Below are 15,545 nucleotides of genomic sequence, written 5' to 3'. Positions count from 1 at the left end.
TGCGCCATCAGGGAAGCCCATATTGCTGTTTTTAAGTGTTCTAATATTTTCTTCTCCAGTGTCTAATCTGACATTAATTCCATCCAGTATGTTTTTAATCTCACACATTGTAGTTTTCATTTTTAGAAGTCAAATTGGAGTCTTTTAAAACAAACTGTTTTTAACTTTTAAACATATGGAATACAAATAATAACTGTTTTAGTGTTCTTGCTGCTAATTCTAACATCAGTGTCAATTCTGGGTTGGTTTCAATTGATTTCTTCCCCCTCTCACTGTAGGTCATATTTTCTAGCTTCTTTACATGCCTTGTAATTTTTTATTGGATGTCCAACTTTGTGAATTTTACCTTGCTGGATATGGTATATATTTTTTATTCCTGTAAATATTCTGGAGCTTTGTTTTGGTTCACTGTCAAGTTACTTGGAAACAATTTGATCTTTTCTTATCTTGCTTTTAAGATTTGTTAGGTGGAACTGGAGCAGTGCTTAGCCTAGGGCTAATTATTCCTCATTAGTGAGGCAAGACCATTCTGTGTACCCTACCCAGTACTCCATGAATCATGAGACTTTCCCAGCGTGCTTGTGGGAACAGACTATTCTCAGCCCCTCGTGCACACCAGGCGCACCTCTATTCTTACAGGTGGTTCTTTCCTCGGCATTGAGTAGATTCCTTACAAGCATGCGCTCATCAGTACTGAGCTGAATACTTGAAGGGGACCCTTTGTGTATCTCCACAGTTCTTTCTCTGTGCCGCCTTCTTCTTTTTACTATTCTTTTCCTTGAATTCTAGCCACCTTTGTCTTCCCAGACTCTCAGCTCTTTCTCTTCAATTCAGACTCAGGAAGTTGGCTGGGTTCTACCCATGTTCCTCCTCCCTGTGCTGCACTCTGGAAACTCTCTCAAGGAAGTAAGCCGGGGCAGTCATAGGACTCATCTTGTTCATTTCCAGTATCTCAGGAATCATGGTCCTTCATTGCCCGATGGCCAGTGTCTTGAAAACTCTTGTTTCATTTTTTTCTCTGTCTTGGCTTCAGGTGGGAAGGTAAATCTGGTCCTTGGTAAACCATTTTAGCTAGAAGCAGATGTTTGTTTTTATATTTTAATTTAATTTAATAATACAAAATATTTACGTGGTTCTAAAGTCAAATCTACAAAGCATGGTATATTCAGAGAGAGAGTCTAGCTCTATTCTATCTCTCTGTTCTTTTACCCTGTTCATTTCCTCTTTCTAAAGGCAACTTTCTCTTCTTCTTGTTACTATTATTTTGTTTTCATTTTCCCTGTAACTTTTAAAAAAATTAATTTTTGGTTTATCTTTCCATTAAAAAACTCTATGCAAGCACACAACATATATGTATGTATATGTATATATATATGTGTGTATATCCCCATTTGTTAAAGAAATGATAGTATACTACGCATACTGTTCTCCACCTTGCTTTTTTCACTTAACAATATATCCCGTTGCAGTGTATACTTCTCTCTCTCTCTCTCTCAATGGCTTCATTATAGTCCATTGTGTTGATATACTATTGTTTATTCAACTAGGACCTTATAGATGGACATTGGATTGTTTCCAGTCTTTTTCTAGTATTGAAAATACTACAAGGAATGCATATTTTTATATTTTTTTATGTGAATCTGTGATACAGATTCCTAGAAGTGGAATTGCTGGATCAAAGGGCAAATATGTATGGTTTTGCTAGATATGCCAAATTCTCTTTCATAGGGTCGTGCCATTTTGCATTCTCACCGATGAGACGAGATTGGTAAGCATATTTCTAACAACAGAATATTTCAACAGCATAGCAGACTGCTTCGTGGAAGGGTAAGGACTGGGATTATTGAAACAGAGGCCAGGGTGGAGACTCTAGTCAGGGATATTGGAGAGGCAATTCTTGTATTAGGTAAGAGTCAGATCCAATAACATCTCAGCTCCCCCCCTCACATTATAATGTTATTACTGAAAAAAATTCTTCTGATAAATTTAAAAAGCATGTCCTGGTAAGTATCTGATTCTCCACACATTTTATATGCCTTACTACAATACCAGGATGCATTTCTCCATGAGCAACTTTAGTTGGTGATGTGGTAAGAAAGGAAAAATGAATTCCACAAGAAGTGGCTTGAGGGGGGCAGGGGGGTGGGCCAGGGGTTCTTTTTCTGTGAGCTTTGGTATGGGGAGCTGCTTTCTCAAGGGCAGGGCTCTGCGTTTCTAGCCTCTTGCATGTGGACCAGCAACTCAGTGGGGAGTTACATAGGATAGTGGAGAGATTTTGAGTGTGGGCTGGGGACTAGGCTACGCTTATGAGCTGTATGACCCTGCACCAGTTACTTAATCACTGTTTTCCTCACTGCCCTCATCCTTTAAATGTCTCGTAGGCCTTTTTTCACAATGAGATAGCATTGAGTATAAGGTGCTAGCCTAGAGAAGAGTAAGAGCTCGGTAAATGTTAGCTACTGTTACTCTGTCAGCTTTTGCGTGTGATGGGACCAGTGAGGGGCCTGGGAACCTCTGGGCCAGAAGAAGCAGGCAGCATTATGGATTTGAGGTCTACTTGCCAGGGCAGTCCTGGCACATCGGACACTGAAATTGAATCTTAGAGAGAAGCTCACAGAGAAGAATGGGAAGGGAGGCAGGAAGGGGATGGTTGGGGAGCCAGACAGAGAGCCACGCTGAGGGCTGTCACGTGGTGCCAAGTGCCCAGGACTCCAGACTTTCAGGGAAGAGAAGAGGCACTGTGGCCTGGGGTGGTTCAGGAATGCTCCACTGAAGAGGTGGTCCATGAGATTAGGGCAGCTCTTATATAAGCCAGGAGAAGAGAGGATGACAGAGCACTAGGAAATGACATGGCTATAAGTGCTTGGGAAATACATCTTCCCCACTCCTCAAGCCCTACCCGGGGCTTATCACTCATCCCTCCAACTCTGCAGTTGGTCCAAATTGGCATCCTCAGCCACAAACATTAATGGAGCACCTATTATGTGCTGGGCCCTGGAGAAATAAATATGAGTGAGATTTGATCTTGTTCGAAGTTCCTTATGTGGGAGTTTTTCAAACTACAGTTGTCTTGGTGAATCTCTGTTATGCTGGTTCGGTAGGATTGGACTGGAACCAAGCCATCTGCCCTTTTAGATAACTACTTCTGCAATTCTGATGCCCAGTCTTGGTGAAGAATCCCAGGCTCACGAGCAGGTGTAGTCACTGCCTCTCTCCTCCAACTCCCATTGCCCTCCAGTTCTTCGTCCTCTCCATAGGCTCTCCTTCAAACCCAAGCAGGTGGATGGGGTGGGTGGCTGGGATGCAGATGACACCTGTTCACTCTTGGGACCGAGGGTGGACAAATTGGCATAAGTATATAACAGAAATGTAGATTTTGATTCAAAATAAGGTCAAGGTGAGGCTCTTTATCACAGTAAGAGTTGGCCAACAGTCTGTCCTGTGAAGTAATGAGCTTTCTGTTGTGGAGAGCCTCGGGCCACCTCCCTGAGCTGCTGCAGACAAAGCCCTTCTCTGGGTGGGCTTGAATGCCACCACTCAGCTCTGGTCCGGGGAAGAGGAAGCCATTCTGTTTCTTCCTTTCACATCTGTTCCCATCCCATTTCATCTTCTGAATTCTTAATGGCTCACGCTGTGTCTGTCAGAGAGGCTCCTAACGCTCAGGACCCACCTGCTGAACGCAGGCCACGCATATAACAAGGGATTTGCCTGGAGTCTGCTGACTGCACAGGCACCTAGCTCATCCTGCTGAATTTTCCTATGAAGCCAGTTCTCCCACCAACCAGTGTGTGAGTTCCCATGTGGATGTGCGTGTGTGCATGTGCGCCCGTCATGCTTGTGCTTGCACCTAAGTGTACCTGGAGTTGCAGGTCAAAGTAACAGCAAAGCAGTTTGCTTAGTGGGGTGTGTGAATGGAGGAGTTGCTGTGGCCTTGGTTACTGGGAGGATTGGTCCCCCCTCTTGTCTCCCGCCTCCCCCTTCCCCTCTTCCATATCCCACCAGCCCCAGGCTCCCTCCTCCAGGTTAATTTCCCCGGCCACAGCTGTGCCTCTATCCTCCTCCTCCCCCCTCCTCTTCCTCCTTCCTCTGTCCACCACACACATGGGCTTGAGTTATGTGCCTCCTGTTCTAATGAGATAAACAATATAACTCTCACGGGGCTCTGCTCATCCCTCTATAAGTGGAACTCCAGGGCTGAATGTGTTGGCCCTGTAAAGGCACCCTGGTGCCTGTCAGCCCAGGGAGGAAGGCAAGGAAGGGGGCGGGAGCCCTGAGAGAGTTCTTGGGGCCATTTGCTTGTTGATACGAGTTGAAGCAGACATCAAAGGGAGGCCTGTTTCCACCCTTGTGGCTAAAGGAGCAAAGAGCAGCCTTGTCATGTCACGTGGGCAGAGAGTCCAGGCTCGTCTAAGTCGGCTAATTCATGATAATTAATAACTGACATTTGTACAATGCTTCATGGTTATAAAGAGCTTCTTCTTGAATATAAGCTAATCCCCACGACAGTCCTTGTAAGGTAGGAATTATTACCGCCCTTATCTTACAGGCAAAGAGACAGGCTCGGATAGGTGTGGTGAGATTTCCAAGGCAACAGGGAATGGGGGTACGAGAAATCGTGCTTGTCCTCTGCACTGTGGAGCTTCTCCAATCTACCAGAGAAAGTTAAAGAATGAAATAAAGACAATCCCTTCTTCTGGACATTCAAACTACTTACTAAAATGAACTCTCCTGGGAGAGTGGACCTGCAGCCACAAGCTGAGTGGCCCCAGGCAGCTGACCAACAAGTGTGGTGACCGCAGTCTCAGGGAGGGTGGAGGACTTGGACAAGTGCTGACAGTTTTGACCTCTTGCCACTTAGACCTTTTGTGTAAGCTGGTCTGGACCAGTTCCTTCTCACTAACCTGCTTTTGGTCAGGTTGGAAATACCATGAAGCAGTGCGTGGGGCAAGAAAGAGCCTAAGGCACAGAGACTCCCGTCTTGGCATGAGTGGGGTGGGTTCTGTGCTCCGTTCAAGGGGTCCTTCCTGGATGGACCTGGATGTGGATGGAGGAGTCTCCTGGAGCCAGGAACAGCAGGGGCTAAGGGTCATTCACTTCCCGCGTTTCTGAGGCTGGTTCAGTTCTGTTTGAATTTATTTGATAAGTATTTCTTGATATGCCTGCCAGGCACTGTGCTAAGCATTGGGGATACTTGAGGTGGACATGGTTCCTGCCACCCTGGATCTTATAAAACCTGTGGAGATGACAGTCTAGTAAGCAGGCAGTTAATGACAGTGGCTTGGGAAAAATACAGGGAACCTTGGGAATCTACTGGAAAAACCATTAGACTAGTCTTGGTACATCAGAAAGAACATCCAGGCAGTAACTAGATGATGCTTAGACGTCCAGAGGTTCTTTGTCAGCTATTGTAACAATCTATAGAGTTCTTAAAAAGAAAAGAGTTGCTCAATTCCCCCACCTACCTACATTTGGATTGGGTAGCTCTGGCATGGATTTGGGGCATTGGTGTTAATAAGAAGCTCTCCAGGTGATTTTGGCTTCAGCCTGGATTAAGAATTGCTAATCCAAGATAAGTGGGATTATGGGACCAGTTCTGGGATATGGAGCAGCAGGCCAGCCCTTGTACTTGGCCTTCTCTGGGATCCTGGGGATCACCAGCCCCAGAAGTGGCCAAAACATCTGGAAGGGACTCTGACTCAATGTACCCATTCAGGAATTATGGGGTGAGAGGTGACATGGCCCTGGAGTGAAACACACCAGAAACATCAAACTATTCCCAGTGATGCCTTCCCTCAAACAGAGGACAAAACTAGACCTCAAATGGGAGCGAGACCAAGCTTATTTTCTGGATTCATTGTGTCTTCTATAAATCAGTCACAAGTCTGGTCCTCAGAGCTCAAGGCGCTCAGAGCTTCAGGATCCTCCTACTGTGCAGAGACCTTACAGTTATCAACAAAGTCAAGTATTAGAAGGACTCTAGGACATGATGAGCCCTTAGCTCATAACATCAGAGATATTTCTGGAGCCTGTAGGCTCTATCACCCTTGATGGTTTCTAAGAATCAAAAGGGGAAGGATCAGAACCTCCAGCTTGTTCACAGCCTAGCAACCTGTGGGAGCAGCTGTGTGATTAAAAACGAAACTTACCACATAAAGAGAATTGGAAAATTTTGTTTCCTTTAATGCTGGTCCTCTGCTTTGGACCCAAATCTATGCATGGGTAGAGATGACAAGTACAAATGAAAAATGAATGAATGGATGTGTAGCAATGAAACTTTTGTAGGTTTTTCTCTGAAAAATGCAAAAATGAAGCCGGTTTTTCTCTTAACTTTTAAAACCCCCAAAATGGAAGACAGCAGATGGGAATAGGGTCCTGATGTTTTCTACTCATGGTCCTACGTCTAGGAAGTGCCCCTCTCATGGGAGGCTGCCTGTCTCTAACAGCTGTCACATGCCATGTTTACTACAGAAGACCGAGTTGTGACTTCCATGCAAGTGAACTGGAACATATTCTTCCATTCATTCCCTCCCTCACTCACTCATTCTGCAAATGTTTAGTTTGATTCTTCTCCGTGTCAACCACAGTTCTGGTTCTGGGGATTCTGACCTGAACAAGACAAAGTCCCTGCCCTCACCAGGCTTTCACTCTAGCGGGAGTGGGTCAGTGGGCTTGCTGGTTCATTTTGGGGTGCATTGAGCAGTCTTTTTAATCTGCAAACCGCCTAACCAGTCTTCAGCCCTCTTCCTCTCCCCTCAGCCTCCACCCCCTGCCCTTTTCTCTGGGAACAAACCAGGGTCTAGTGCAGGGAGTCCACATTCCTCCAAGGCCTCTGGCTGCCCAGCATATGCCACAGGAGCCACGAGAGTGTTGTCTGTTGAGCAGGAAGGCTCCTCATGGGGTGCTCGGCATGACAGACGATGCTGGTGTGGAGCTTTCGTGTCAAAAGCCAAATCTAAATGCTGATTCTTGTTGGGAGGCCGTGTGACACATAAGGCCAGCAGCTGAACTCCTGCCCATTTTTTTTTTTTTTTTTTTGTAACGCCCAGGCAGGTGGGCAGGGCTGTACAGGTATGCTGGCTATGCAGGCTTATATTCTGATGGAGGTGGCACAGGGCTCCCTTTGGCTTCAGCGAGCTGCCAGCAGCTATCAGTGGGTGGAAGAAGCCAGTGGGTAGGAGATCTAGAGCCTTGTTCCTGTTTCCTTGAAATGTTTCCCAATCCAGGCTGTCCGTAGGTAGACAGAATGACTTCTGCTGCTCCACCTTGAAGGGAACCTGCTTGACCTGGACAGAGGGGCACTTGATGGGCAGTAGCTGGATATGCACTGCCTTGGAAACACTGTGATGAGGGTAAATCTGGAAAAGTCCTTCTTGTGGTTTGGAGGTCCCTCTGATCTTCTTCCTAGGCCAAGAGAGCCGAACTGATTTTGGTCACAGTGATGGCTCATTTTGGCATGTGTCTACTGAGGCAGCATGGTAGAGCAGACAGAGCAAGGGTCCTGGGGTCAGATGACCTAGATTCTGCCTGGGCTCTACCATCTACCAGCTGTGTGACCTTGACAAGTCACGTCACGTCTCTGGGCTTCACTTTCCTCACTGTGAATGAGAGGGTTAGATCCAGCCTGGAGCCTTTAATCTTTACACTGTCTCTGTCCACAGGCCTCGCCCCGGGCCAGCTGTACACGTACCCTGCCCGCTGCTGGCGTAAGAAGAGACGATTGCACCCACCTGAGGATCCGAAGCTGAGGCTGCTGGAAATAAAACCTGGTCAGTGCCCTGTGGAGCTTGGCTGGGCCAGCGATGGGAGAGGTCGGGGGTGCTGGGCTGCCTGAGGACAGGGTTGCTCCGCCGCTTTGTCCGTAGAGCTGAGTTTTCCAGGAGAGTGAACGTGCCTACATGGCGCTCTCAGGAATAAACACATCCACGTGCCCCCAGCCTCACCAAGCTTCTCTCCCTCTAGGTGTTTCGGGCCCTCCCCTTCCTCTGTCTTTCTCTTGCCACCCCAGGAGAGGAGAGCAAGCAGGCACAGTGTGGGAACAGGCCCAGGATGAATGGCTTTCCCAACAGAGCCGAAGGAGCTGCAGCTCTTTTGGGCCAGGTGATACCTTCCCATGGCTTCAAGTAAGGAAAACTCGTCCCAGACTGTTTCAAAGGAGGACAGTGCACCATGTACCCTCTCCCACCCTTACTGGAAATGAGCTAATGGAGCATCTTACACAGGCGGGGCCAGTCACTAAAAATAGAACCCATCTTGGACATGGAAATGAAAGAGTTTGAGTTCAAAATTTGCCTCTAGGTGATGTTGATTGCTTTGTGGCCGTGCAGAAGGAATTCGTTAGTTTTCTTGACTACTGATCTGTTATTACACTTCCGAGCGGGTGGCAGTCTTCAGACCTTGCTGCAGCAAGGCCAAGTGATTGCCCTGGGTCCTTAGCTTTAAGAAAATGTCTGGTTTGGGGGATGCCAGAGCTGCGGCATGACTCAGAGTGGTGGCAACAGTGCTGTTAAGCGGCGCAAAGGCAGAGCTGACATGCCCCCTCCCACTGTCACCAGACAACGCAGGCCCGTCAAGGCCGGCTGCCTGGCAATGTTACCTCACTCCTGCCTCTCCACACTGGCTCCTTAGGCTGTGTTTTTTCTGCAAAATCTCTACTTAACAGTTCTTCGGGATGCTTTCTCACAGTTCCCTTGTTAAGCATGCTTCAAATTTTCACCCTAACTCACATTTCACTTGTGCGGAAGCTTTACTTGTTGGGGTGGGTGCTCCACCCAAGTTCTCAAATGGCCTTGCCCAATTTACAGACCTTTGCAGACACTCCAGGGTGATGACTGGGGTTGGCCCAAACTCCCTGAGATGCAGGTTGTGGGAGAGCCAAGTCTCCTGGATCACGCTTGTGAGCCACATGTGTCATTTTACATTCTCTAGTAGCCACATTTAAAAGAGGAAAAAGAAACAGGTGAAATTAATCTTAACAATAGATTCTATTTAACTTAACCTATGAATAATATCATTTCAGCGTGTAATCAGCACAAAAATTATGAACGAGGTATTTTACTTTTTTGGGTATTGTTTTTTAATTCCAGTGTGTATCTTTTAACACATTTCATTGCAAACTAGCCACATTTCAAGTGCTTGATTGCCACACGTGGCTAGTGGTCCCCATATTAGCCAGAGTGGTTCTAGAATTACACTCAAAGTGTAATCCAGTTAAGGATGACCTCGTCACTCATCCATGCCACTTCCAAGAGACCAGGACTCAGACCACTTCCAGATCTGGGACAACAAAGGAGGAAGCCCATACCTCCAAAAGAAATTGTTCTTATTGACAATCGTTTATGTTTAATAAAGAAACCGTAGATGGTGTGGAGTCATGCCATACTGACTTGTGGTCCGGCCACCTGTAAGTCTTCAAAATCAGTGTTTCTCAGACTTCAATGTGCGTTCTGGGGATGCAGTCCTTGGGATCTGATAAAATACAGATTCTAACTCAGCAGGTCTGGGGTGAGGACCAAGATTCTGCATCTCTACCAAACTCCTAGGTGATGCCTGTGCTGCTGAGCTCCCCTTGACAGGCTCTAGGAATGCAGTTATGTCTGTGATTCTTGGAGCCTCCCTTGGGCTCTACCATCAGTAGAGTTCTCAGGGGAGAGAGTTCCCCTGACTTGTGAGAGACTGGGCACCGGCCTGGAGAGGAATTGTCTCAAGGCATGAGTTTCCTTCCATGTCAGACCTTTCTATGCATAATAAGGAGATGCCACAAGCAATTTGTCATGCCAACCCCCGGTTTGTCCCTCCTGTCTTCCTTTGCGTCCCTGCCTGAGTCCAGCCAGTGGCGGGCAGCTTTCAGCAACAAAGGCCAGGGTTAAACGTGGCTTAGACTTGTCCTTGACCCCAGGTCTTCAGAGCTGAGAGCTTTGTCAGGAACCCAGGTCAGGGCAAGGGGAGGGGGTGTCCACGCAGGAATCTGAGGGACCTTGGAGCAGGTCTGAGGGCAGGGCTGCAGAACCGTCCCCTGTTTGTTCAGCCCCCGCCCAGCACAGAGCTCATCTATGGCATCACAGGGTGGGGAGTGGGGAGCCCATCGTGGCTGCTGTGAAGCCCTTTGTTCCTGGGCTAAACTATACACTGATGGAGTCCTCCCTAGGCCTGCAGTCCTCATCCCATCTCCCTCACTGTGAATATGCCATCCTGCCTATGTTTCTTTACTACTTGCTGAAAATAAAAATGTGTCTGTGTGTGGGTGGGATGAGGATGAGAGCTGGGGCGAGCTCTTTGGAATTTGAAAGCGTTCTCAACGTCCCTGGACCTATGTGTTTCTCACGCCTGACATCACCCCTCCGATCAGTCCTGAATAAACATCTTACAAACCTCCCACTTGCCTGGGCATCTGAAGGACAACACACGCAACATTATTTCTCTCCGCTGACTGACAACGGAGTTCAGCGTTCTCTGCAGCTTGCACCTGGTTGCAGAGGTGCATGCAAGGTGTTTCAGGGCACAGCCATCACAATTCAGGCAACGTGAAGAGGGGCAGGAGCCTGGTGCCAGAGAGGGGACTCCCCTGGACCGTTCCCCCAAGAATGGAGCTCTGTCCTTGCAAAGGGGAAGCTGAGCTGGCAGGAGAGAAAGGTGGATAGTAAATATCCACCAGAAGGCCCTGAAGCCGGGCAGATGTTGGGCAAAAGCCAGCTGATTAAAAAAGGGCCTTTAACTTCACTTTTTTTTTGAATGAGGAAAAAGGGCTGGGAACAAACTTTTACTTGTATCCTTCTGGGTTAAATTCTCGGATAGTCTGCTTCGATCAGTTTAGCATCTTCTGACCCCAGACCTTTTGGTCCCTGTGGTCTGGAGCAGATTTTATCTTTGTTTTAGAGGTTGGGAAACCGTAGCACTGAATTAGGAAGTTAATTTCCCAAGGGGATATCAGTGGTGAAACCAAGGAAAAGAACCCTATGGGGGAACCTATTGGAACTGGCGCCATGTTGCTCCAGGACTCAACACGCACATTCATCCTGGTGTCTCAGACCTGTAGGGCTCCCGGAATGTACCTGAGGCCTTGTAATGCCCTTCCGCTCCGGGACACTTGGGGAGCAGCCTGGCTCTTTGCCACCCTTGCCAAATTCCAAGGGTGATGGGAAGGAAGGCAGCCAGGAATAGGGTTCTGGTTCTTTCTCTTCGTTTTTTTTTGGCAGCCACTCAGTGACTGGGCCTGAATGACCAGGATAATCACCGCCCTACCACATGTTGGGGAACATGAACAGTCAGGCAGGGACCTTCAGGGGATGGTAGGCTAGGGTACAGCCCCAAAGCAGAGGGTGCCATAGCTGGCCAACAAGCAAGTCCCAGGGGCCCTCGGAGGGGTGCCCCCCAAGGGGGCGGTCCAGGCAGAGGCCTGAGTCCCACCTGCGAGGGCAGCGGTGGAGAGGCCTGCTTTGCCTGCCTAGGGTGCTGTCCCTGCCGCACTGAACTGCCAGAACTCTACAGATGGGAGCAGGCTGTGGCCAACTTCCCCAGCTTTTGAAAATCCTGCATCTTAATTAGTTCCCTACTGCTTTTGTACATGGCCCACATTTTAATAATCTCCGGGCTTCTTCCACCGTTTTCTCTCTGATGGTCGGCGCGATTTCTCTTCTCCTTGAGGCAGTCCCCCCGACTCCTCCAGCACCCTCCCAGCCCGGGAACAACTTACGGAAGGCCGCCGATGTGCCAAGCATGTAGCCTGAGATCGATGAGCCTGTCAGCTGGCTCCCTCTGCCCCCGCCTCCCCGTCTCCTCACAGGGATGAGCCAGGTGGGGTGGGCGAGACTGGGGGAGGCGGGGGCAGGGACCCGTGGAGCCCCCAGCCAGGTGTGAGCCAACGGACAGCGTGACCTTCCCCCGGCCCACAGAGGAGTCTGGCTGTGTCCTTCCGAGGGGGAAGGACGCTGAGCTCCCATCCCATATGTCAGTGCTTATCTGTCTCTGCGAGGGGGTTTCTTGAGCGTGGTATGGTGGGGAGAATGGATGCCTTCAAGTGCATCAGGGGGAAATGACCAGTCATTTATCTCTTTCCTGCAGTGTCAGAGCTGCAGCCATCCATCCTGGAGGCCGGCAACAGCAGCTTTTTCACAGCTCTTTTTGGCCTTGTGAGCTGGAGAGAGGTGGGCAGGCCACTCTGGCCCCTGCTTCGTGCCCTCCTGGCAGTCTGGGGGAAGGCGCTGGGTCCGGGGGACTGGGCCTGGGCCTATGACACTGCTCGAGTCTCGCAGGGCTCTGGGAGCCTGGGCTGGCCCAGGAAATGGGCGGCAGCTGGGAGTCGGCTGGGTGGCGGCGTGCACAGCTGCTGCAGAGTTTCCATGGCTGGGTTTTTCAGTTGGACCTGAGGGAGCCATGTTTAGAGCATAGGTTGTAAGGCTGTCGCCCTGTTACGCCAGGGCCTGTTCACTTGTATCTCTCCCTGCTGGAAGGCGCACATTTTGAGTGCAGAGGCCCACCCAATCCTTCATCTGTATCCCCAACACCCAGCACCGGACTTGGCACATAGTAGGTGGACAGCAAAGATTTATTAAAGGGATGAAGGAAAGAAAAGTGCCTGGTGTCTGATCTCAAGCTTGAAGAACGTGGCTTAGCTCTCATCATGCCCATTGCACGGATGAGGGAGATTGAGTGGGAGAGGAGGGGCCTTCGGCAGCTGACCTGGCCTCCCCATCTAGCACCCAGCCTGGCCTGTGGGGCTTGTCCCAGCTTTGCCATCTTGCCTCTCTTTGGTTTTAGCCCATAGGGGCCTTCATTATGTCGAACAGCTGTGCTCTGAGGGAGAAAAGGCCCCAAATAGGAATCACAAGACCTGGGTTCAAGTCCAGACCTCTCCACCCACTGGCTGTGTGATTTTGGGCAGCCATCTAACCACTCTGGCCTTGATTCTTCATCTGAAATGCAGATCATGGCAGCTGCTCTGCTTGTTCCCCGGGGTTGTTCCGAGGGTCCAGTGGGAGGGTGGAGCTGGAGGACTTGGCGCTGTGATGCCACCTCCACGCAGTGCTGCTAGGTGGGCCACGGGGGCCTCAGCCAACCCTGTTCTGTCCCCAGCACATGCTCATTGCAGGCAGCTCACTGCCCAGCTGGAAGAGTGTGTGCTGTCTGGCCAGAATGGGAACACAGTCTGCCTTAGAGTCTTTTAAAAGCCCGAGTCTAGTATCTTCTATCCTGAGGAGAAAAGACCTGGCGTCTGGCTGTGGGATCTACCTTTCCCAGAACCACAGCTTGCCCAAGCTCACCCCTTGTGTCTCAGAACCGAGTCCTCTCGCATACATTGTCCAGAGCACAGAGATAAACTTGGAAGGCTTCCTCTCTGCTTTACTAACGCCTGTCATCCCGTGGTGCTGGGCCAGGCCTGTCTGGCTGGGTCTTTTCTCCTGCCCTTGGCCTAGGCTGATCTGCCTTCTTCTCTGAGAACCGCTCCTCTGTGGACTTGCTCCGGTATGGCTCTGTACCGGTGCCCCTTGGCACTGGGCACCCAGCCTCCTTCACTGTGTGGGGGTGCCCCCTGCTCAGGGGCCAGGGGCCTGCCCTCTGGCTGTATCTAGCAACCAGGATGTAGGCATCGTGGGGACAGGGCCCCCTCCTAAGCAGCGGCTCGTTGGCGGGGCTCCACACCTACTGCAGTCACTCCTAACCAGTCTCCTCACTCTGCTCTCCCCTTCCTTCAGCTGACTTCACGGTGATCCTGTTAAAACATAGCCATCATCAACCTAAATGCCCACCAACAGACGAATGGCTAGAGAAGATGTGGTACATATACACAATGGAATATTACTCAGCCATAAAAAGGAACAAAACTGGGTCATCTGTAGAGACGTGGATGGACCTAGAGACTGTCATACAGAGTGAAGCAAGTCAGAAAGAGAAAAACAAATATCGTATATTAACGCATATATGTGGAACCTAGAAAAATGGTACAGGTGAACCGGTTTGCAAGGCAGAAATAGAGACACAGACGTAGAGAACAAACATGCGGACACCAAGGGGGGAAAGTGGGCGGGGGCAGTAGTGGTGGTGGTGGGATGAATTAGGAGATTGGGCTTGACATATATACACTAGTATGTATAAAATAGATGACTAAGAAGAACCTGATGTATAGAAAAATAATAAAATAAAATTAAAAAAATATATATAGGCATCATAATGTCACCCTTTGCTTGAAACTACCAATGGCTTCAGAATTAGAAGTCAGCATTCTCGCAATGGCCTACACAGCCCTTCAAGGCCCCAGAAGTCTCTGAACTGGGCTCCTACCCTTTCCCTGGCTCACTGTGCTCTGGGCAGACAGGCCCCAGTTTCAGGGCCTTTGCGTGATGGTCCTTTGCTTAGGACGTCCTTTCCTATTAGCCGCGTGGCCTCCTTCCTGCTCCTTCAGGCTTGTGCTTTCCTGGCCACATCTAAAAGTGGAACCGCCCTCCCATAACCCCCAATGCTCCAGCTTCCCTTCCTCTGCTCTGTTTGTCTCCAGAACATTGATTACCATCTGCCATACTATGGGTCTTGCTTGTTTATGTCTTGTTTCTCCCCCACTAGAATATAACTTCTATGAGGGCAAGAATTTCTGTCTCTTGTTCACAGCTGTGTCCTCAGCACCTAGAACAGAGCCTGGTACATGGTAAGTGCTCAATAATTATTTGTAAAATGAATGAGTAGAGCAAGGCCTCTTCCACATGGTTCTGCTGTGATTTCCAAATCTGCAGCATGGGCCCCCCTGGAATTGGAGCAGCATCTCGGCCTGTGAGCTGAGTCCCATCCTCAGCCTCCTCTGTCCTCTTAACTGCTCCAGACTTGGCTTCCTCACTTCCATTCCTCCTGGGCCCATGCCCAGTTGCAGGGAGCTGTGTCTCACCACGTCTGATGGTCTGAGAGCGTCAGAAGGTGAGGAGTTTTGCTGAGAAGTGCAAGGAGAAGGAGACTTTACAAGGGGCAAAGCGGGGAGCTCACATGAATTGAACATCCTCCCTGTGCAGACGCTGTATATCCATGATCTCATCTGGCCCTGTAAAAACACTGGGAAGTGGGCTTTGTTGTACAGATGAGGAGATCAAGGCCAAGTGTGCAGTGTAGGGTACAAGAGCTGAGATTTCACCCCAGACAGCTTCTTGCACTTTCCAGCAATCTGTATTCCCTTGAGCCATTTCACCGCTCAGTCCATTCCCACCGTCCTTCCGCTCCCTCACCTTCCCGCTAAGTTGTATCGACGTGGTCTGCTGACCAGCCCAGTGGTGAGCTTCCTTTGATAGTGTGGGTGTTTTTCTGTGTCTCAGGGGTGAGGGAATGCTTATCTATGGTGCCAGCCTCTGGGTGCTGCTTCCAGGGTCCCATCACTGCGTGTTGGCTTAGGGGTGAGTGGGTAGGCACAGCAGAGAGTGGGGACCACAGGGCTCTTGGGGCCATGATCAGTCCTGTTGTGTGCATACCTTGGGCTCCTAAAAGAAGCAGTGACAAGGGCCTGCAGGGTGCAGCCTGGGTGATGGGTCCTCATTGAGAACCCCATCTGTTTTGAGCTTTATGAATCACAAAGC

At 49.5% G+C, this 15,545-nt stretch overlaps 1 protein-coding gene across 3 annotated transcripts in view; it reads left to right on the top strand.

The window, feature by feature from the left end:
- Positions 1-15,545, top strand: part of DPF3 (double PHD fingers 3) — a gene marked incomplete at both ends in the record, with an annotated part of 264,076 nt that overhangs the window by 124,917 nt on the left and 123,614 nt on the right. For all 3 annotated transcript variants that reach the window (XM_079700937.1, XM_079700939.1, XM_079700938.1), the window contains one exon: positions 7,659-7,766. In XM_079700937.1, the coding sequence (XP_079557063.1) occupies positions 7,659-7,766 (108 nt within the window). The remainder of the gene's footprint in view (positions 1-7,658; positions 7,767-15,545) is intronic.

Source organism: Hyperoodon ampullatus (assembly GCF_949752795.1).
Source record: "Hyperoodon ampullatus genome assembly, chromosome: 3".
Taxonomy (NCBI): domain Eukaryota; kingdom Metazoa; phylum Chordata; class Mammalia; order Artiodactyla; family Ziphiidae; genus Hyperoodon; species Hyperoodon ampullatus.
This window is presented reverse-complemented; position numbering and strand designations above follow the sequence as displayed.